Source organism: Arvicola amphibius, chromosome 1 (genome assembly GCF_903992535.2).
Source record: "Arvicola amphibius chromosome 1, mArvAmp1.2, whole genome shotgun sequence".
NCBI classification, from domain to species: Eukaryota; Metazoa; Chordata; class Mammalia; order Rodentia; family Cricetidae; genus Arvicola; species Arvicola amphibius.
Genome location: NC_052047.1, coordinates 175402728 through 175418525, shown reverse-complemented (window position 1 = coordinate 175418525; position 15798 = coordinate 175402728). Strand labels below are relative to the sequence as shown.

The window sequence follows — 15798 nt, the reverse complement described above, 5'->3', positions numbered from 1 at the left end:
GGGTTCTTTCTGTTTTCTTGCAGATTGCAGACCTGCAACTGCACAAACTGGACGAACTGGACTGTTTGATTCAGGGCCTGCTTTACGTTGACTCAGTTGGCTTCAACGGCAAGCCGGAATGTTACTATTTTGAGAACCCCACAAATCCCGAGTTGTGTCAAAAGAAGCCATACTGCCTTGATAACCCATATCCCATGTTGCTGGTTAACATGGGCTCAGGTGTCAGCATTCTAGCAGTGTACTCCAAGGACAACTACAAGAGAGTTACTGGGACCAGGTAAACCTGCTCTCGACTAGGAGAGCCTCTTTCTGCCTAAACGATGCCTATTTCCTGATGAGTAGAATATCGTAAAAGATTTTTTTACATCGAATATATTTTTAAAAGAAATATGTTGGGCTCCTGTACTAACAAAATAGGGGGTTTTATTGGGTATTTCTTTTAGTTTGTTTTTGGACACAGGATCTTAATTTGTAGTTAAGACTATCCTGGAGCTGCGTGTGTAAGCCCAGGCTAGTCTCAGACTCGAAATCCTGCCTCTGTCTCCTGAGTGCTGGGAATTTAGGCATGAGCCACCGTGGCCAGTTTATTGGATGAGGCATTACAGGAGTAGAAGATGATTCACGTAACGGTTAATATCAAGGTCTTTGTCTACTGGAGGTCCTGCTCCAGTTGGAGGAGGATGGCATACATTAGTTTGTCAGCCAGTACGTGTACTAAGTGCCACCAATAGGACCACCAGGACTGCAAGCCCAGTAGGACAGGGGTGGGAGCTGGGATGGTCTGAGATGCTTCAAAGAAACTTCCTTTGGGGACCTTCTTGGTGTCAAGCCAGGAAAGATGCCTTGACATAGTATATCGTCGCAACTAGCAAAGAAATGTACAAGGAATGGTTTCTCCTCCTTTTGCATAAGCAAGAAGTGACCAGTCAGCGCAGCTCATAGGAATTTTGGAATGCAGGGCTCAGGAACACAACCATGACCCAAGGTGGCTAGAATCCTTGGAGGATTTTTTCCCCCTTCATACATGTACTCTAAGACCAATGAAGGGCAAACGGGCTCAGTTTCCAGTTACTGGGGAACTCAACATGGCAAAAGGCCCTGTTGTCAAAAGTCATTAAGAAAGCTCACTAAGAGCAAAATTAAGCTGATTTGGAATGAAGCATTGCTTCAACTTGGTAGACCACAAAACCCATCTTTTAAAGGAACTAAAAAGGATGAGTACCACGTAGAGTGTGCTTAGGATATGGTGTTGAAACCATTGTTCATGGCAGAGGAACATGGCACGTTGTCTGGACCTCAGGGTCCTCATTTCTGCCATGAAGGGTGTTGTAATTGCTTTTTTGGGAAGGAGACATTTCCAGGACTGAAAACTCTGCAGCACTCTTCTCTCTCTCTCTCTCTCTCTCTCTCTCTGTCTCTCTCTCTCTCTCTCTCTCTCTCTCTCTCTCTCTCTCTCTCTCTCTGTGTGTGTGTGTGTGTGTGTGTGTGTGTGTGTAGAGAAGGTGATGCAACGCAATGTCTGAAGAGATTTCTAGTTTTCCCAGTTGGAAGTGGGGCACTACACACATGTAGTGGGCTGAAGTCAGGGATACTGATAAAATTCTGTAATGCAGAGGGCAGCTCCTCCAACAGCAAAAGGTATGTGGAGTCCCAAATATCAATAGTGCTACAGTTGAGAAACCCTGGGGCACAGCCACGCTCTAACTGAAGTGGGCATGTGTTCAGAGTGTAGTATCTGTTATGTCTGTAAACTGCTACCAGGCACACACGGTTCCTGTTTTCTAATTTTCATTTTATTTATTATTATTTATTATAATTATGTAGCCCTGGATGGCTTGGAATTCATTGTGTAAACCAGGGTGACCTTAAACTCTCAGAGATCTGCCTGTCTCTTCCTCCTAGGTGCTGGGATTAAGATGTGCACTGTAATTCCTGGCACTGCATACATCTTTTCATTGAGAATATAGTAGCTCTCTGGCTTGGCCAGGAAGGAACACTGATCCCACGGTCTCCTTGGGACCATAGGAATATCAAGATATGAACACCTAGCTAAGCAGGTCTTCCTTTAGAGAGAGTGCTGTCCTGGTGAAGGTATAAGTTTTGCGACAACAGACTTCTCTCATGAGTAGCTGAGTTGGTAAAGCTGCTCTCAAGGTAACAACAGGCTATACATTCTCCACAGTTAGAAATCTTAGCATTTTTGTTGATGCATATACAATAGCTAGTGAATGACAGATGCACTCTCCAATGTACATACTTTAGGGATCCATATCATCTTGAGAAGCTGTGAAGGAGCTAATTGTGGGTGTGGCTTCTTCATAGATGGAGTAATGCCTATAAACCCCAGGGATTGAGGAATGCCCTTCCTTTATGATCCCCCTGCCTCTGTCTCCCAAGTGCTGGCATTACGGGTGTGTGCCACCACCTCCAGCTCAGAAGTCTCTCTTGTTATATTTTAGAAAACGTCAGATGTAAATACTTAGGATCAGTGGTGACACACTTTGTGGACCATTGGTATTAATCAAGCTCTCTACCACTGAACTATCCCAGTGGGGACCATTGATGTAGCAAATGGTATAAACTTTAAGTTTTGTTGCTTCTCTTATAAACTGAGAGTTTAACTCCAGATTTTTGTTACTGTATTTTTTTTCTTATATAAGGCTTTCCCCTGTAAGCATTTTGTTGTTGTTGCTTTGGTGGATTTCATTTTGATTTTGTTTTTTTTTTTCTCTGAGACATTGTCTCACTATGCAGCCAAAACTGGCCTTGAGTTTTCCACTAAGTACTGGGATCATAGGTGTCCATGCCTTTGTGTGTGTTTGTATGCATGTGTGTATGTGTGCATGCATGTGTGTGCTGGTATAAATACATGACAAGGTTTCTCAATGACCCTTGGAAGCTTACCAGTTCTCGATGGCCAGATGTGCTGGCCAGTGAGCATCTTAGATCCATCCTTCGTACACACACCCCAGGCTTGGGGAGCCGCCTCCCCAGCTCCAGCAGTAAGTGTAAGGAATCATGGCATTTCGTGATGTCCATTTTCCTCTGCATGTTTTAGATGGGTGGCTTTTGTATACTTTCACCACTTTCTAGATTGGGCACAATCATTTTTTTCCCCTTAGTGACACAAGTCCGATTCTCAGTATGAAAATTAGTACTTTACAGGCAATGTTACAGTGTATGGTCTGTTGTAAGATGAAAGTAACTGTGGAACTTAACGTGGAAGGAACAGTGCATCTTCCTGACCCTTCAGGAATCTACATGTGTGCCCATCCCCAGGCATTGCTCCCAGGCTTGCCAATTCAATTACTAAATGAGGAACTGACGATTTCTTCCCACTCCGATGAATAATAATATCCAGTGCCTTGTTCTATCTAGATATTTTGTCTCTGATATACTGAGGATTTTTCTTCATGTCTGTCAAAGCAGACAGGCATATCTGCTTGTGAGCAAGAAAATTTCTTGAACAAATAAGAAGGCTGAGGGGAATGACAAGTGTTAGAGACTCTCAGCTCTTCTGTGACCCTGTGTTCTTCCCTCACGCCAGCTGTACAGATGCATGCCTGCTTTCCCATCCAGCCTTCTATCTGGGATCACTATTTTCTGGCCATACCCCCTTTCCGGTTATACCAGCACGTCAGTTGATGAGTTACCTTCTTTCTAAGTCAGCCAGTTTCTTGAGTTGCCTACATCCAGAGCTGGTGGTTGAATGCCTTGATCAAGGTGGATGCCTAACGTTCAAAGAAAGATTGTCAGGGACAAAACTGTCAAAGCTAAAAATTTGAGCAAACCAGAAAATGTAGACGTCCCAGGACCCCGCAAGGGTTCTTGTTAAACGCATCTGTGTGGGGTTTGCAGTACAGATGAAGGTAGACTTTCTTTTTGTGTGTGTGCCTATTTGTTCCCTTGGGATGCCACACCCACGACTTTGGTAGTTTTGGTGGTGGTGCACAGCGAGGCCTACATGACCCTTGAAAAAGAACTCTTGGGTTTCATTTTGTTTTTCTTAGAATCACAGTCTGAGACTATGACACATTTTTTTTTAATCAAGGCAACACTAAAATCTATGTGTCTGTCTATAATCTGGTGTCTTCTTGGTATAAGTTATTGATGATCAATTTAATTTTGCCATACATTTTCTTCTTTAATCTCAACTTAATTTTTCCCCCTTAGAATTAAAAGCTGGTCATCAAATGCAAGTTGTTTTTCCAGAATCAGTGGCTCTTGAAGCTTCAGAACCAATTGAGATGGGCAGCCAGCTCTTCTCTGTTTATCATCCATGCATGGTAAATCAAAGAGAGAAGCCTTTGCCAGCAGTTGAGAGCTAAAATTCCCTTTTCTGCCATGACTTCACTAGTAGTAGTTATTTCCTTGAGTTGGGTGTCAAGACACCAGGAAGTTCTGATATGATATATAATTAATTTTATACTCAGCTACTATAATTTGTTGCTAAGTTTGGCAACAAGGTCTATCTTGGAGTCATAACCTCCAAAACAATGGAAAACTTTTAAAACATACTTCAAGCATTTTGTGACCTTTGCCACTCTCACTAGTGAGTGGTAATTAGAACATCAGCAATACCCTTTCCCAAAGCCAAACAGTGTTAGATAGATAGTAGTTTTACTCTCAAAATTTCTGAGGTGGGACGAGATGATTACTGTAGTGAGCAGGGTCAGGGAAGACAGCCTTCAGGGAGCATTTTGGGACAGCCATCCTGGAGATTGGCTCTATAGTTGTGAAGTATGTACACACCGTTTCTTTCCCTGTGTATTTGCTTTTAGCTGCCTATGGTGCTCTAATACCAGCCATTTCTGGTTACGTGCTGCTTTCAGACTACCCAAACTGGACACACCATGATGTGACCACTTTCATAGGCTAGTAGCTAGCTGAAGGTCTCACAACAGAAATCAGTGAGAGTCTTTTTCAATTTTATTCTCAAATTTAGGGGCGAGTTTTCCTTGATGTTTGATCTTAGCCACTGCCCGCTTTCTTTATCCAGTCTACCCTCAAGTTCTGTTCTAACTCTAGCCTCTCTGCTCTCCAACAAAGCGCTCCTTCGCTTGTCCGCATTTTCCTGAACCCATATTAATAGTCTTGATGTAGCTGGGGACTTGGATGGGCATGTCACGAAGCAAACATTAAAAAAAAACCAACCTTATTGTCCTTCAGTCTTGGAGGCGGGACATTCCTAGGCCTGTGTTGCTTGCTGACTGGTTGTGAGACCTTTGAAGAAGCTCTGGAGATGGCAGCTAAAGGCGACAGCACCAATGTTGATAAGCTGGTGAAGGACATTTACGGAGGAGACTATGAACGATTTGGCCTTCAAGGATCTGCTGTAGCATCAAGGTAGAGACAAAGTGGCTAGGAGCTGTAGAGAGTCCACCACACAAGGCAGCCTCTCCACCCTGGCCATTCATGTAGTTTTCTCTTTAAAAAAAATAAAGAAATAAACGCCGGTCTACCAGCCTGGCGCAAATATTGTCATGTCAGACCGCAGACCCGATCTCCTGTCCTTAACGAAGCACTGAGATGGTTACCACCTGTTACCTGTGCTTAAAATAAGGCAACTTTGAAAGAAGGTTCTGGAAAACTGCCAGTTTCCCCTGTTCCATGCTTGTCCGGATATCTAGAAGCATTGCAAGTTTCTTCCCCATTTATAGTCATACTACTTTGTCCCTCGGTAAGAAGGGGGCAGCCAGCCATTCACAGTGCAATACTGTCTGCTTATAAACTGTGATAGCAAAGTCAGGTCATGTGAGTTTGGGCAGGATTTTTCATACTGCTTCCCAGAGTGCCTTGGTGGAAGCCTGGGTCCTGCCTGGGGATGACTTTGAATACTCTCCCTGATATCTCCAACATAGCTTTGGCAACATGATGAGTAAAGAAAAGAGAGAGTCCATCAGCAAGGAGGACCTCGCCCGTGCCACGCTGGTCACTATCACCAACAACATCGGCTCCATTGCTCGGATGTGTGCACTGAATGAGGTAAGGCGTTAACCCTGAGGAAGCCGGGGGCCGTCTCATGCATTTTGTCTCTGGCAATGGGATAACTATTGTCATTCTTCAGAAACTCGCCTTAGAGAACAGGAGAGGGGTGTAGTGAGGGGGGAGAAGATAATAGGATTTACTTTTAAATAGACACCCCTGTGGACGCGTATCAGAGTTCCAATCTACGGTTCAGTCGTTCTAACTATTGATTGCCACATGCCACTGGAGCACAGGGCACGCCCTGGGCCTGTGTAGATTGTGTAGCTAATCCCACACAAAACACTCCTGCCTGCAGCCCTCGAGATTCTCTCTGCTTTCAGCTTCTTTACAGTGTTGCCTTGTGGCATGGAGTTCAAGCAGCATTGTACAGGGCTATCAAAGCACAGAGAGCTTGCTACAGTCAAGGGCCCCCAGAGCCCCAGGCACAAGAAGCAGGTAGAGCTGAGGTCAGACAAAGCTTTATTAACAAGTTTTGAAAAATTAAATTCTACTGAGAAAAAAAAACAGCAGAACCCCTGTCTGAGAAACAAGATTTGCACAGTAGAACAGCCCTCTCCTTGAAGTGTATTAGGAAGACAAGAAAAAGAAGTCAGGCATGAAACAGGTAATAGGAGAAATATATAAGAGCCACAGCAGGTATATAAAATAAATAAATCAATCTTTTCTAAAAAAAAAAAAAAAAAATGGAAGTGGGATGGGTCTGGAGAGATGACTCAGCGGTTAAGAGCACTGGCTGCTCTTCCAGAGGTCCTGGCATAAAGTCGTACATGCAGCTAGAGCACTTGTATACATAAAATAAGTAAATTAAAAAACAACACCAACATCAGGTCAGTAGAGGGGTTTTGAAATATGGAAGTTTTAATAGAAATATGACATGCATGCAAAAGTCAGTTCAAAGTGCTTCATAACTATCACACTCTCGCACACACAGACACAAGACCTAGATCAATAAATGAAACTTCACAGATACTTCAAAACCTTTTTGAGGGACTGGAGAGATGGCTCAGTGGTTAAGAGTACATGCTGCTGTTTCAACGGACTCCAATTTAGGTTCCAGCACTCACCAGTGCTGGTAACTGCAACTCTAGGGCATCTGGAGAGACCCCGCCAGGATGAGCTACAGGGCGTGCTTGTTTGGTTGGCTGCTTGGTTGATTTTGTTTTCTTTTAATGCTGATCCTGGCTTTGAGACCCTCTCCTTTCACAACACTTTGAGTAGAGTATATCCCTGTCCCCTGGAGAGCCGTCAGCCTTTACTAGAGGTCCCTGGTCCACACGGGCATAGATGGGAGGCTGGTGATCAGGTCCCAGAGACATGACTTCTCAAAGTCCACCGCAGTCAAGAGATTCTTTGGAAACAAGGGTTTCTCGAGCTTTAACCTTTCCAGCGTGTTTTTCTAAGTTGCCAAACAAGCCGGAAGACTAATGTGTGGGTAGGCTGGCTATGTTCATGGCTCTCAAAGGTCGGTTACATAGTGTCAGCCTTTGCCCCACAGAGCAGCTGTGCCCTTTGCCCTGCTTTCCTGAGTTACCTTCTGCCCTGCAGTCTGCTGGAGTGAGCCAGGTCTTTGCGCAGATATCACAATCCCTTTGGGAGAGGCCAACCGCCTTTCCTTTCTCACATTCGAAAATGTGCACATGTCATTTGCTGGCGTGAGCAACTACTTTGGATGTTTCCTCTGCAGTTCAACGGATGGGGTGGCTGACTCACTGCCCCCGGCTCTCTGGACAGCTCAGGGATTAGCAGTATCAGATTTCCCTGGGAGAGCAGAAGCCAAGGTCTTCAGCCTTGCATTGCTCTCTGCAGTTGCTGCTTTGCGCATCTTTGGTTTTAGCTATTTCATATAGTGGGGCACCACATTTCCTGAATCTGAGCTGCTTTTCTGTTAGGGTAATGAAATGCTCTCTTTACAACTTCTTCTTTATGTTTGAAAGTTGATTTTATTGTTTTCAATGATGTGTACGTGTGCACGTCAGTGGTATACTTGAGAGTCGTATGTTCGTACGTCAGTGGTATACATGTGAGTCAGATGCCCCCAGTGTTCAGAGGCGGTGGATCCCCCGGGGCCAGGGTTACAGGCGGTTGTGAGTTATCTGATGTGGGTGCTGGGAATCAAAGTCAGGCATTCTGGAAGTGCATCACTTACTAACCCTCACCCACTGAGCCATCACTCCAGCCCTCCCCCCAACTTTAAGCTTTATTTACCTTTTCATAGCATATATACATTCGTACTGACATTTCAAACATATGCACAGTATGTTTTGGTTGTATTTGCCTCTCTTCCTCTTCCTTGTCTCCTCTCTCACTGGCACTGATCCCCTTCCTCTTCCCAAGCGACCCCTAGCCTCCCTTTCTACTCCCCACTCCTTCTCTCACCAGTAATTTCCATTAGGGTTTTTGTTTGTTTGTTTTGTTTTTTAAAGAGGAGCATTGGTGAAGGTTTATAAGAGCAACAAAGGCGATACTGGTCCGTCCTCTATTGTTGGAGCCTTAGAGGGAGAGCTATAGATGCCTCCCTTACGGCTGGATATGCAGCAGCCATGTATTCTCAGCGCTCTGACCAGTTATGAGCGTATGGAAAAAGAAGCTCCTCTGACTAAAGCTGATGTCAACACTGATCCATGGGCACAGAGAGCTCTTTAGGAGGCAATTTGATAGGCACATCATGTCCTTTTAGCAAGAACAATAGCTTCCCAACTAGGGCCTGGTGACCTCCCCAGGCACAGGTTGTGATTGGGAGTGTGGTACTAGATGTGAACTTCCTCCTCTGTTCCTCTCTGAAAGCAGTAGGTCGCCGCCATGATGGGCTCACGAGGTTGTACTGTGGGCATATCTTGCTTGGACAGTCGGTGTCGTTACATACAAGGTCCACCCCTGCTAGCTAAGGCTGCTGATGTCATTCCTCTCCCAGCAGCCTGCATTGCACCTTTTATTTGGTTTCCAACAGATAATGCAGAGTCCCAAAGACAGCAGAAAGGCAGTCAGGGAAGCAAGTCCATTTCTACACTCACCTCCCCTTGAACCTCACTCGGGAGGTTTTCAGCTTTGGTTTGTCTTTCTTCTATGTTTTATACGGTATGAGATAAATATGGCTTTCAAAGATATCAAGCTCTAAAGAACATTCTCTCTTTTTAAAAATTTATTTGTATGTGTTTGAGTGAGTGTCTTGCCTGCATTTATTTCTGTGCACTACTTGTTTGTAGTGCCCACGGAGGCTAGAAGTGGGCATTGGATACCCTAGGTCCGGAGTTACAGACAGCTGGGAACTGACATGTGGGTCTTGGGAACTGAACCTAGGTCTTCTGGAGCATCAGCTGAGGAATCACCACAAATTCTACAGTCCCCCTCTACACACTATTCTGCATCCTGCTTTGTTGGTTTGGGTTTTTTACTGTGAAAGTTTCTAGGCATGTATGAAGGATCGAGAATAAAGGACTCCCGCATATCCATCAGTTCATACTGAACAGTTTCCAAGATTTTGCCACATATGCCTCGTCTGTCTCTTTTCTTGTTTCTCCTTCTTTTTTAAAAAAATTATTTATTATGTATACAGTGCTCTGCCTGCATGTATTCCTGCAGGCCAGAAGAGGACACCAAATCTCATTACAGATGGTTGTGAGCCACCATGTGGTTGCCGGGAATTGAACTCAGGACCTTTGGAAGAACAGGCAGAGTTCTTAACCACTGAGCCATCTCTCCAGTCCCTTGTTTCTCCTTCTTCTACTCCTCTTTTTAGCTTCTGCCATTATCGGTCTACACAAATGCATCTCTGAAATATGCCTCTCACTGTTTTTTTACATAGAATGTCTTGAGATTGCTATATTTATATTTCATCATTTGTAATAGCAGTCTAGTACTCTACATGCTATTAAAGATTTGATCACTCTCCTAGAAATACTTAGGGTATTTTTTAGCCTTTTGCTTTATCAAAAATCCTGCAGTATATACATATATATGATATATATGTATTGTGCACATGCTTATACAACATAAAATTTTGTATAAATATCAGTATATCTGTAAGATAAATTTTTAGTTGGGCGCGGGAGCCCACACCTTTAATACCAGAATTCAAGAGGCAGAAAGAAACGAGATCTCTGTGAGTTTGAGGCCAGCCAGGTCTTCATAGTAAGACTTGTCTCAAACAAAGTAAATTAATTAAACAAAGTAACTTAATTAAATTAAATTAAAAAGATAAATTTCTGAATCAATGGGTATGTTGATTATAATTTGACAGACATTATAAAACTTCCATAAGCATAGTTCTAATTTGTATATCCACTAAGCATAATATATAAATTTCTAAGAGGACTGTTAACCTTTAAAAAAATTTTTTTAATCTAATAGAAAAGAAATTGTACTTTAATGTAAGTGGTTATGTAATATATGAATATATACATAAATATTCATATATTTAATCATTATTGTGTTTTCCCCTTTTTAAAGTTTCATAAATTACATGTATATGTGTGTTTCAGTATGTGTCTATGTGTAGGGGCACAAACATACTCTGGTCCATGTTAGGACAACTTGTGGCATTAAATTCAGGTGATCAGGCTTTAACATTCAAGCACCTTTACCTACTGAGCCATCTTGCTGGCTCAGTAATTCCCCTTTTGTGCACATGTAAATAGCTTATTAATAGACTATTCACCCATTGTGTATTGGATAGTTGGTCCTGCTTTCTTGTTGGTTTGCAGGAACTCTATTAATAAATCATTTCATCTGAAATGTACTGAAGATAACTTTTCAAGTAAACAAATCAATTTTACTGGACTCTGAGTCTTCTCAATTATGTGTGTGTTTGCATCTGTTCATGTAGATATGTGCACATGAGTCAGGTGGTTGCAGAGCTCAGAACCATTGGATGCCCTGGAGCTGGAGTTATAGGTAGTTATGAAATGCCTTGTGGATGTACTAGGAACCGAAATCTAGTCCTCTGCAAGAGCAGCATGCACCCTTACCTGTTGAGCTATCTTTCTAACCTTACGTTGCTCTTAAGAAGGGTCCGCTTATATTTCCTTTAGTCAATTCTCATTTTCCTTCTTTGTCAAACAATTGTAATTTTGACCCACCTGGCCTTTATTTGAAATATGAAATGCTTGTCAGAATTTAGTACTGACTTTATTCCATCTGTCTTCCTAGTAGGGTGATACAAGAATTCTATTTGTGCCCCCTAAATTTAGTTAAATTCCTTTTTGATGTGTTCTTTCTTCATCTTGAGTGTTTGTAGTCTGGTTAGGTTTTGGCTCCAGACTTCATTTCTAACGGAAAGATACTGAAAGTACCTCTGAGTCCTTTACCCATGGAATATTTCCAGTGACTAATGTCTTCATGAACATACATTGTTAAAACCTGAGACATTTCAAAGATGATGCTCCTGGACCTTAATCATTCCCGGTAGACAGAGCAGAAAATAACTGTCCAAGCCTTTCATGCCTTTGATCTGACTGACCATGATGACTGGCCTTGGTCCAGCATCTGCATGGTAGGCAAGCTGAGCTCAGTCTTTAGCTTCAGAAATACCTCAGGGAAGACGGGAAGAGCTGCAGGAATGGGAGTCTTGGGAGATATGAAGCCTGTCTGCATGCACAGAATGAGAGGGGTGTTTATCAGAGTGGGTTCCGAATGAAAGCCTACATCCATGCTGTGTCTTTTTGTTTCCGTATTTTAACCCGTATTTTAATACTAAGATATTCTACTCTTGAGGGCTGAGATGGATATTGTTTTTTTATAATATCCCAAACTTAGTAAATGAACAAACCGTACTGCAGCCGTTCTTTTCATTTGTAAGTTAGTTGAATTAGTATTTTATACTTGGAGTTTGGGGATGGGGGGCACTGAGGGACAAATTTAACTCTAATTTCAACTCCATGTTGTAAACTGAAGATAGATCCGACCTAATGCAGCCTAGCATAGTAACTATAAACAATAACAAACGACCTGTTCATTATTATCTCTGCTTTTCCCATGCCCTAGTTTGCTCTCTGTTGCTGTGATAAAGTTCATGTGGTGGCAATTTGGGGTGGGAAGGATTTACTAGGCCTTCATTTCCTAATCAAACATCATTGAGGGAAACCAAATCAGGAACACATGCAGAGCAAGAACCTGGAGATGAGGCCTGAAGCCGAGACTGAAGAAGAATACTGCTTACTGATGCTGACATGCTCAGCCTAATACAAGCCATATATGACACCACCCATAGTGAGCTGGACCATCAGTCACGAAAATGCCCCCCAGGCTTGCCTACAGGCCAGTCTGATGGAGGCATCTCGGTTGAGCTTCCTCTTCCCAGCTGATTCTAGTTTGTGTCCCGTTAACCAAAAAGCCAGCATAGCCCAACCAGAATCTGACCCTTCTGTTCTGTGGGATGCTCTGTTGGTTTAACTTTGATTTGGACATGCTGAAATAGTTCCATTTAGAAGCTTTGACTGAGAGGTGTCGTATACAACCACACACAGAACACTGAGTCCTTACTAAATGCTGTCTTAAGCCATGGTGTAATTGTTTTCGTCTGTTTTTTTTCTTTCAGAATATTGACAAAGTTGTATTTGTTGGGAACTTTCTCAGAATCAATATGGTCTCGATGAAGTTGCTAGCATATGCCATGGACTTTTGGTCTAAGGGACAACTTAAAGCACTGTTTTTGGAACATGAGGTAGGTCAGGCTCATGGGGACTCTATTGTCCTATGTCTATTTTGAGTTGTCTAACAATGTGAGTCAAATCTGTGCATTTCAAAATGGATTAAGTAGGAAATAGCCTTTTAAACTTTGTGTTTATTACTTTCCCCACTTCACCCCCTCACACAAAAGTCATTTATACAATGGGAGCTTTCTTAGCCAACAGTGGAGATTTGAAGACAGTTCCTGAAATGAAAACAAAATGTCACTTGGAAATGTGAACGATGGGCTATTTTAACTATCGTGGGAAACAGTGTGGACAATTCCTTAGAGAACTAAAAGTAGAGTTGATTGATCCAGCAGCCACACTGCTGTGTAGTATTCCAACACATGTGAAGTCAGTACATTGAAGAGACGGCCCCGTGATTAACGATGAGATGATTTAACACATGGAAATTGCTCAGAATAATTTCTAGCTCCTGAGAAGGGCTCAGCAGCTGCAATAAAGTTCCTGGCATATCCGTGCCATCTCTAAGGGAACTGCTGAGCCAGGCAAACGAGGAGCTGCATTTCTAGCCCTCTGGAGACTAGGTAGCTAGTGGACTCAGTATTTGTAAGTCCTGGTTTCTATGTCACTCCTTCACACACTGAAATCCTAACCCCCAAGATGATGGGGTTAGAAGGTGAGGGCTTGGGGAAGTGTTTGGATCAGAGGGCTGAGCTCTTTGGAAAGGAATTAGCATCTTTATAAAAGAGGCCCCCCCCCCCCCAACTGCAATGCCAGTTTGCTGTGACACAGCAGTCTGCAAGGAGCCTGGCTTTGACAAACACCTTGATTTTGGACTGCCCCGCCTCCAGAAAGCTAGGAAATGAAGTTATGTTGTTTATAAGCTGCCTAGTCTTTGGTATTTTTTTGCATTTAGTAGTTCAATGACTAAAACACTATTTCCTAAAACAGCTGAGTTTCAGAAACCTTCATTTTCATAGAAATATGAGCTTCTATTTTACGGGGAGGCATTGACATCTTATGCCAGATATAGCCCTAAGCTCTTTCCTATGTTAATATAGATAAATATGCAGTCAGATAAGTTATAATTATTTGATCACTCAATCCCTTTTGTAAAGAGATCAGCATTTGTTTTGTGTTGCAGGTCAACTGCATAACCTCGATCATGCTAAACCCGGGTCCTGTTTCTAACCCATATCCCCAGCTATGAATTCTGCTTTTAATATTATGCACCTGTAAAATTAACAGCAGCATTCTTAGAATTGGTGACAGTAATAGCCCTTGGCTAAAGCTCGGAAACAATCCTACAGAAGTTCTTCACTGTTTTATAGGGTTATTTTGGAGCAGTTGGGGCCCTGTTGGAACTGTTCAAAATGACGGATGCGCAGTAGATGAAGCAGCCTCCAATGAGGACAGAGGAGTGATAGACACTGCCAGAGAAGGTGACATCTTCTTGGGACAGAAGCCAAGCCACTGTGGTGGATGAACCTGCTGTATTTGTAAATAACTGAAAATTTTTTGCTCTTAGGTTTCAAGCTTATGATATAAAATGGGGAATATAATTTTTTTCCATATACTGTATTTTTTAAAAAAAAATTGTGCAGCGTGGCCAAAGTTACCAATTTCATGCATTAACTTTGAAAAGTTGTGTGATGTTTAAGAGGGGCCTGAACTGAAAGCGCTGTCCATTTTTCTTCTGGGGTTTACTGATCAGTGTGGTAATTTTAACTTCATTTAGTAATTACTCTAGGAGATTCTACCTTTACTTATATTTTTTCATGACGTTTCATGATTTGCTCTTGGTTTCAAATGAAACTACGAATCTGGCATGTTGCACTGTGAACACTTTGTTTGTTCTCTCTCTCTCTCTCTCTCTCTCTCTCTCTCTCTCTCTCTCTTTTTATTCTTTCTGTTTCAGTGTCTTAGGACAAAAAGAAGTCCTTCCGTTTTTGTCCCCTGTGATCTCCCTCTTATCTATACACTTTCCTTGTTGTAATTGCTCATGTCAATCAAGGTGCTGACCAACTCAACACAAAGTTAAACACATAATCTAAAGTTCTAAAACTGTGACCACAGTGAGAAGACTTTAAAGGGAAGGGTTGATGAAAGTGGCAGACACTGAACATGGTTTGCAGTTTCATCTTTGTCTGTTGACCCCTCATAGCTATAACGTTTCGTTGGATTTACTCTACGCTAAGCTGAAGTAGCCTGTCATCAGACGTCCACATTCATGGATGGCGTATGAATGGCACCAGATCCCTATGTACAGTTTGGAGGGGCTCATCTGGTCAGGCTAGATTTAGGGAGGTCGTGAGTTGAGGTGTCAGAAATGAGTGTTTGATTCGTGTTTGTACCTAGGAGCCCTGTAACAAGAAGACAGCGTGAGGAATAATGTTAAAGGTTTTTTTTTTTTTTTAATTTCTGTTTTAGTCTTTAAACGGAGATTTGTACTTTATTTCATTTCTAAAACTTAAATATAATTTATGATACTCACACATGCAGACATTTCATTCGGAAAGATTTTCATTAAGATAGATGGTGGGTCACTTTCAAATGAGGGTGTTGTACACACACTGTCACACAAGATCTGACCGTCTTCTGGATTGAGGGTACCCTTGCAAGGGCTTTTGAAAGGCAATGCAGTTACTCCTTGGTCAGTCTTCACCTCTCTACCTTATGAAGCACCACCTTTCATTTCCATATCCTCGAGTCTTGAAGAAGTTGATGCTAATTTAAGAATTCACTTGTCTGGTTTAAATAAAGCCCGTTTCTGTTGGGATGTTTTTTAGTGTATATGTTATTTTCATTTCTTATACCTCGTCTTTATATTTATCTGCTGTATATGTAAAGTAACTGTATGTTGTTGTTGTTGCTGCTGCTGCTGTTTTCTTTCTGCTGCATAGCTCATACCATGAGGCTTTCCCACAAGTGTGGTAAGGTCCAGACTGAGTCTTCAGCTGTAGCCCTAGGCCTGTGTAGGGGCTGCTTAATATTTAGCTTTATTGCTCTTAGATTATTGACTGCTGTCAAAGTGTCAAAGTGCCACTGTGATATTTGGTGATTCTGAACCACTTTCAGGTTTATCTCATCGCATCTACATTGTGTCAGCTTCTGCTTAGCTGTCAAATAGTCAGTCAACTACAATGTTCTTGAAAAAGACGCCGTCTCCGTATTATCTATC

General features: G+C 42.4%; 1 protein-coding gene across 4 annotated transcripts in view; it reads left to right on the top strand.

Moving 5' to 3' along the window:
* The window catches only part of Pank1 (pantothenate kinase 1), a 64812-nt gene extending 49416 nt beyond the window's left edge, over positions 1–15396 (top strand). For all 4 annotated transcript variants that reach the window (XM_042054234.1, XM_038314275.2, XM_038314290.2 and 1 more), the window contains exons 3-7: positions 24–277; positions 5170–5346; positions 5862–5985; positions 12521–12646; positions 13949–15396. In XM_042054234.1, the coding sequence (XP_041910168.1) occupies positions 24–277; positions 5170–5346; positions 5862–5985; positions 12521–12646; positions 13949–14008 (741 nt within the window). In that variant the 3' untranslated portion in view covers positions 14009–15396. The remainder of the gene's footprint in view (positions 1–23; positions 278–5169; positions 5347–5861; positions 5986–12520; positions 12647–13948) is intronic.
* The last annotated feature ends 402 nt before the right edge of the window (positions 15397–15798 follow it).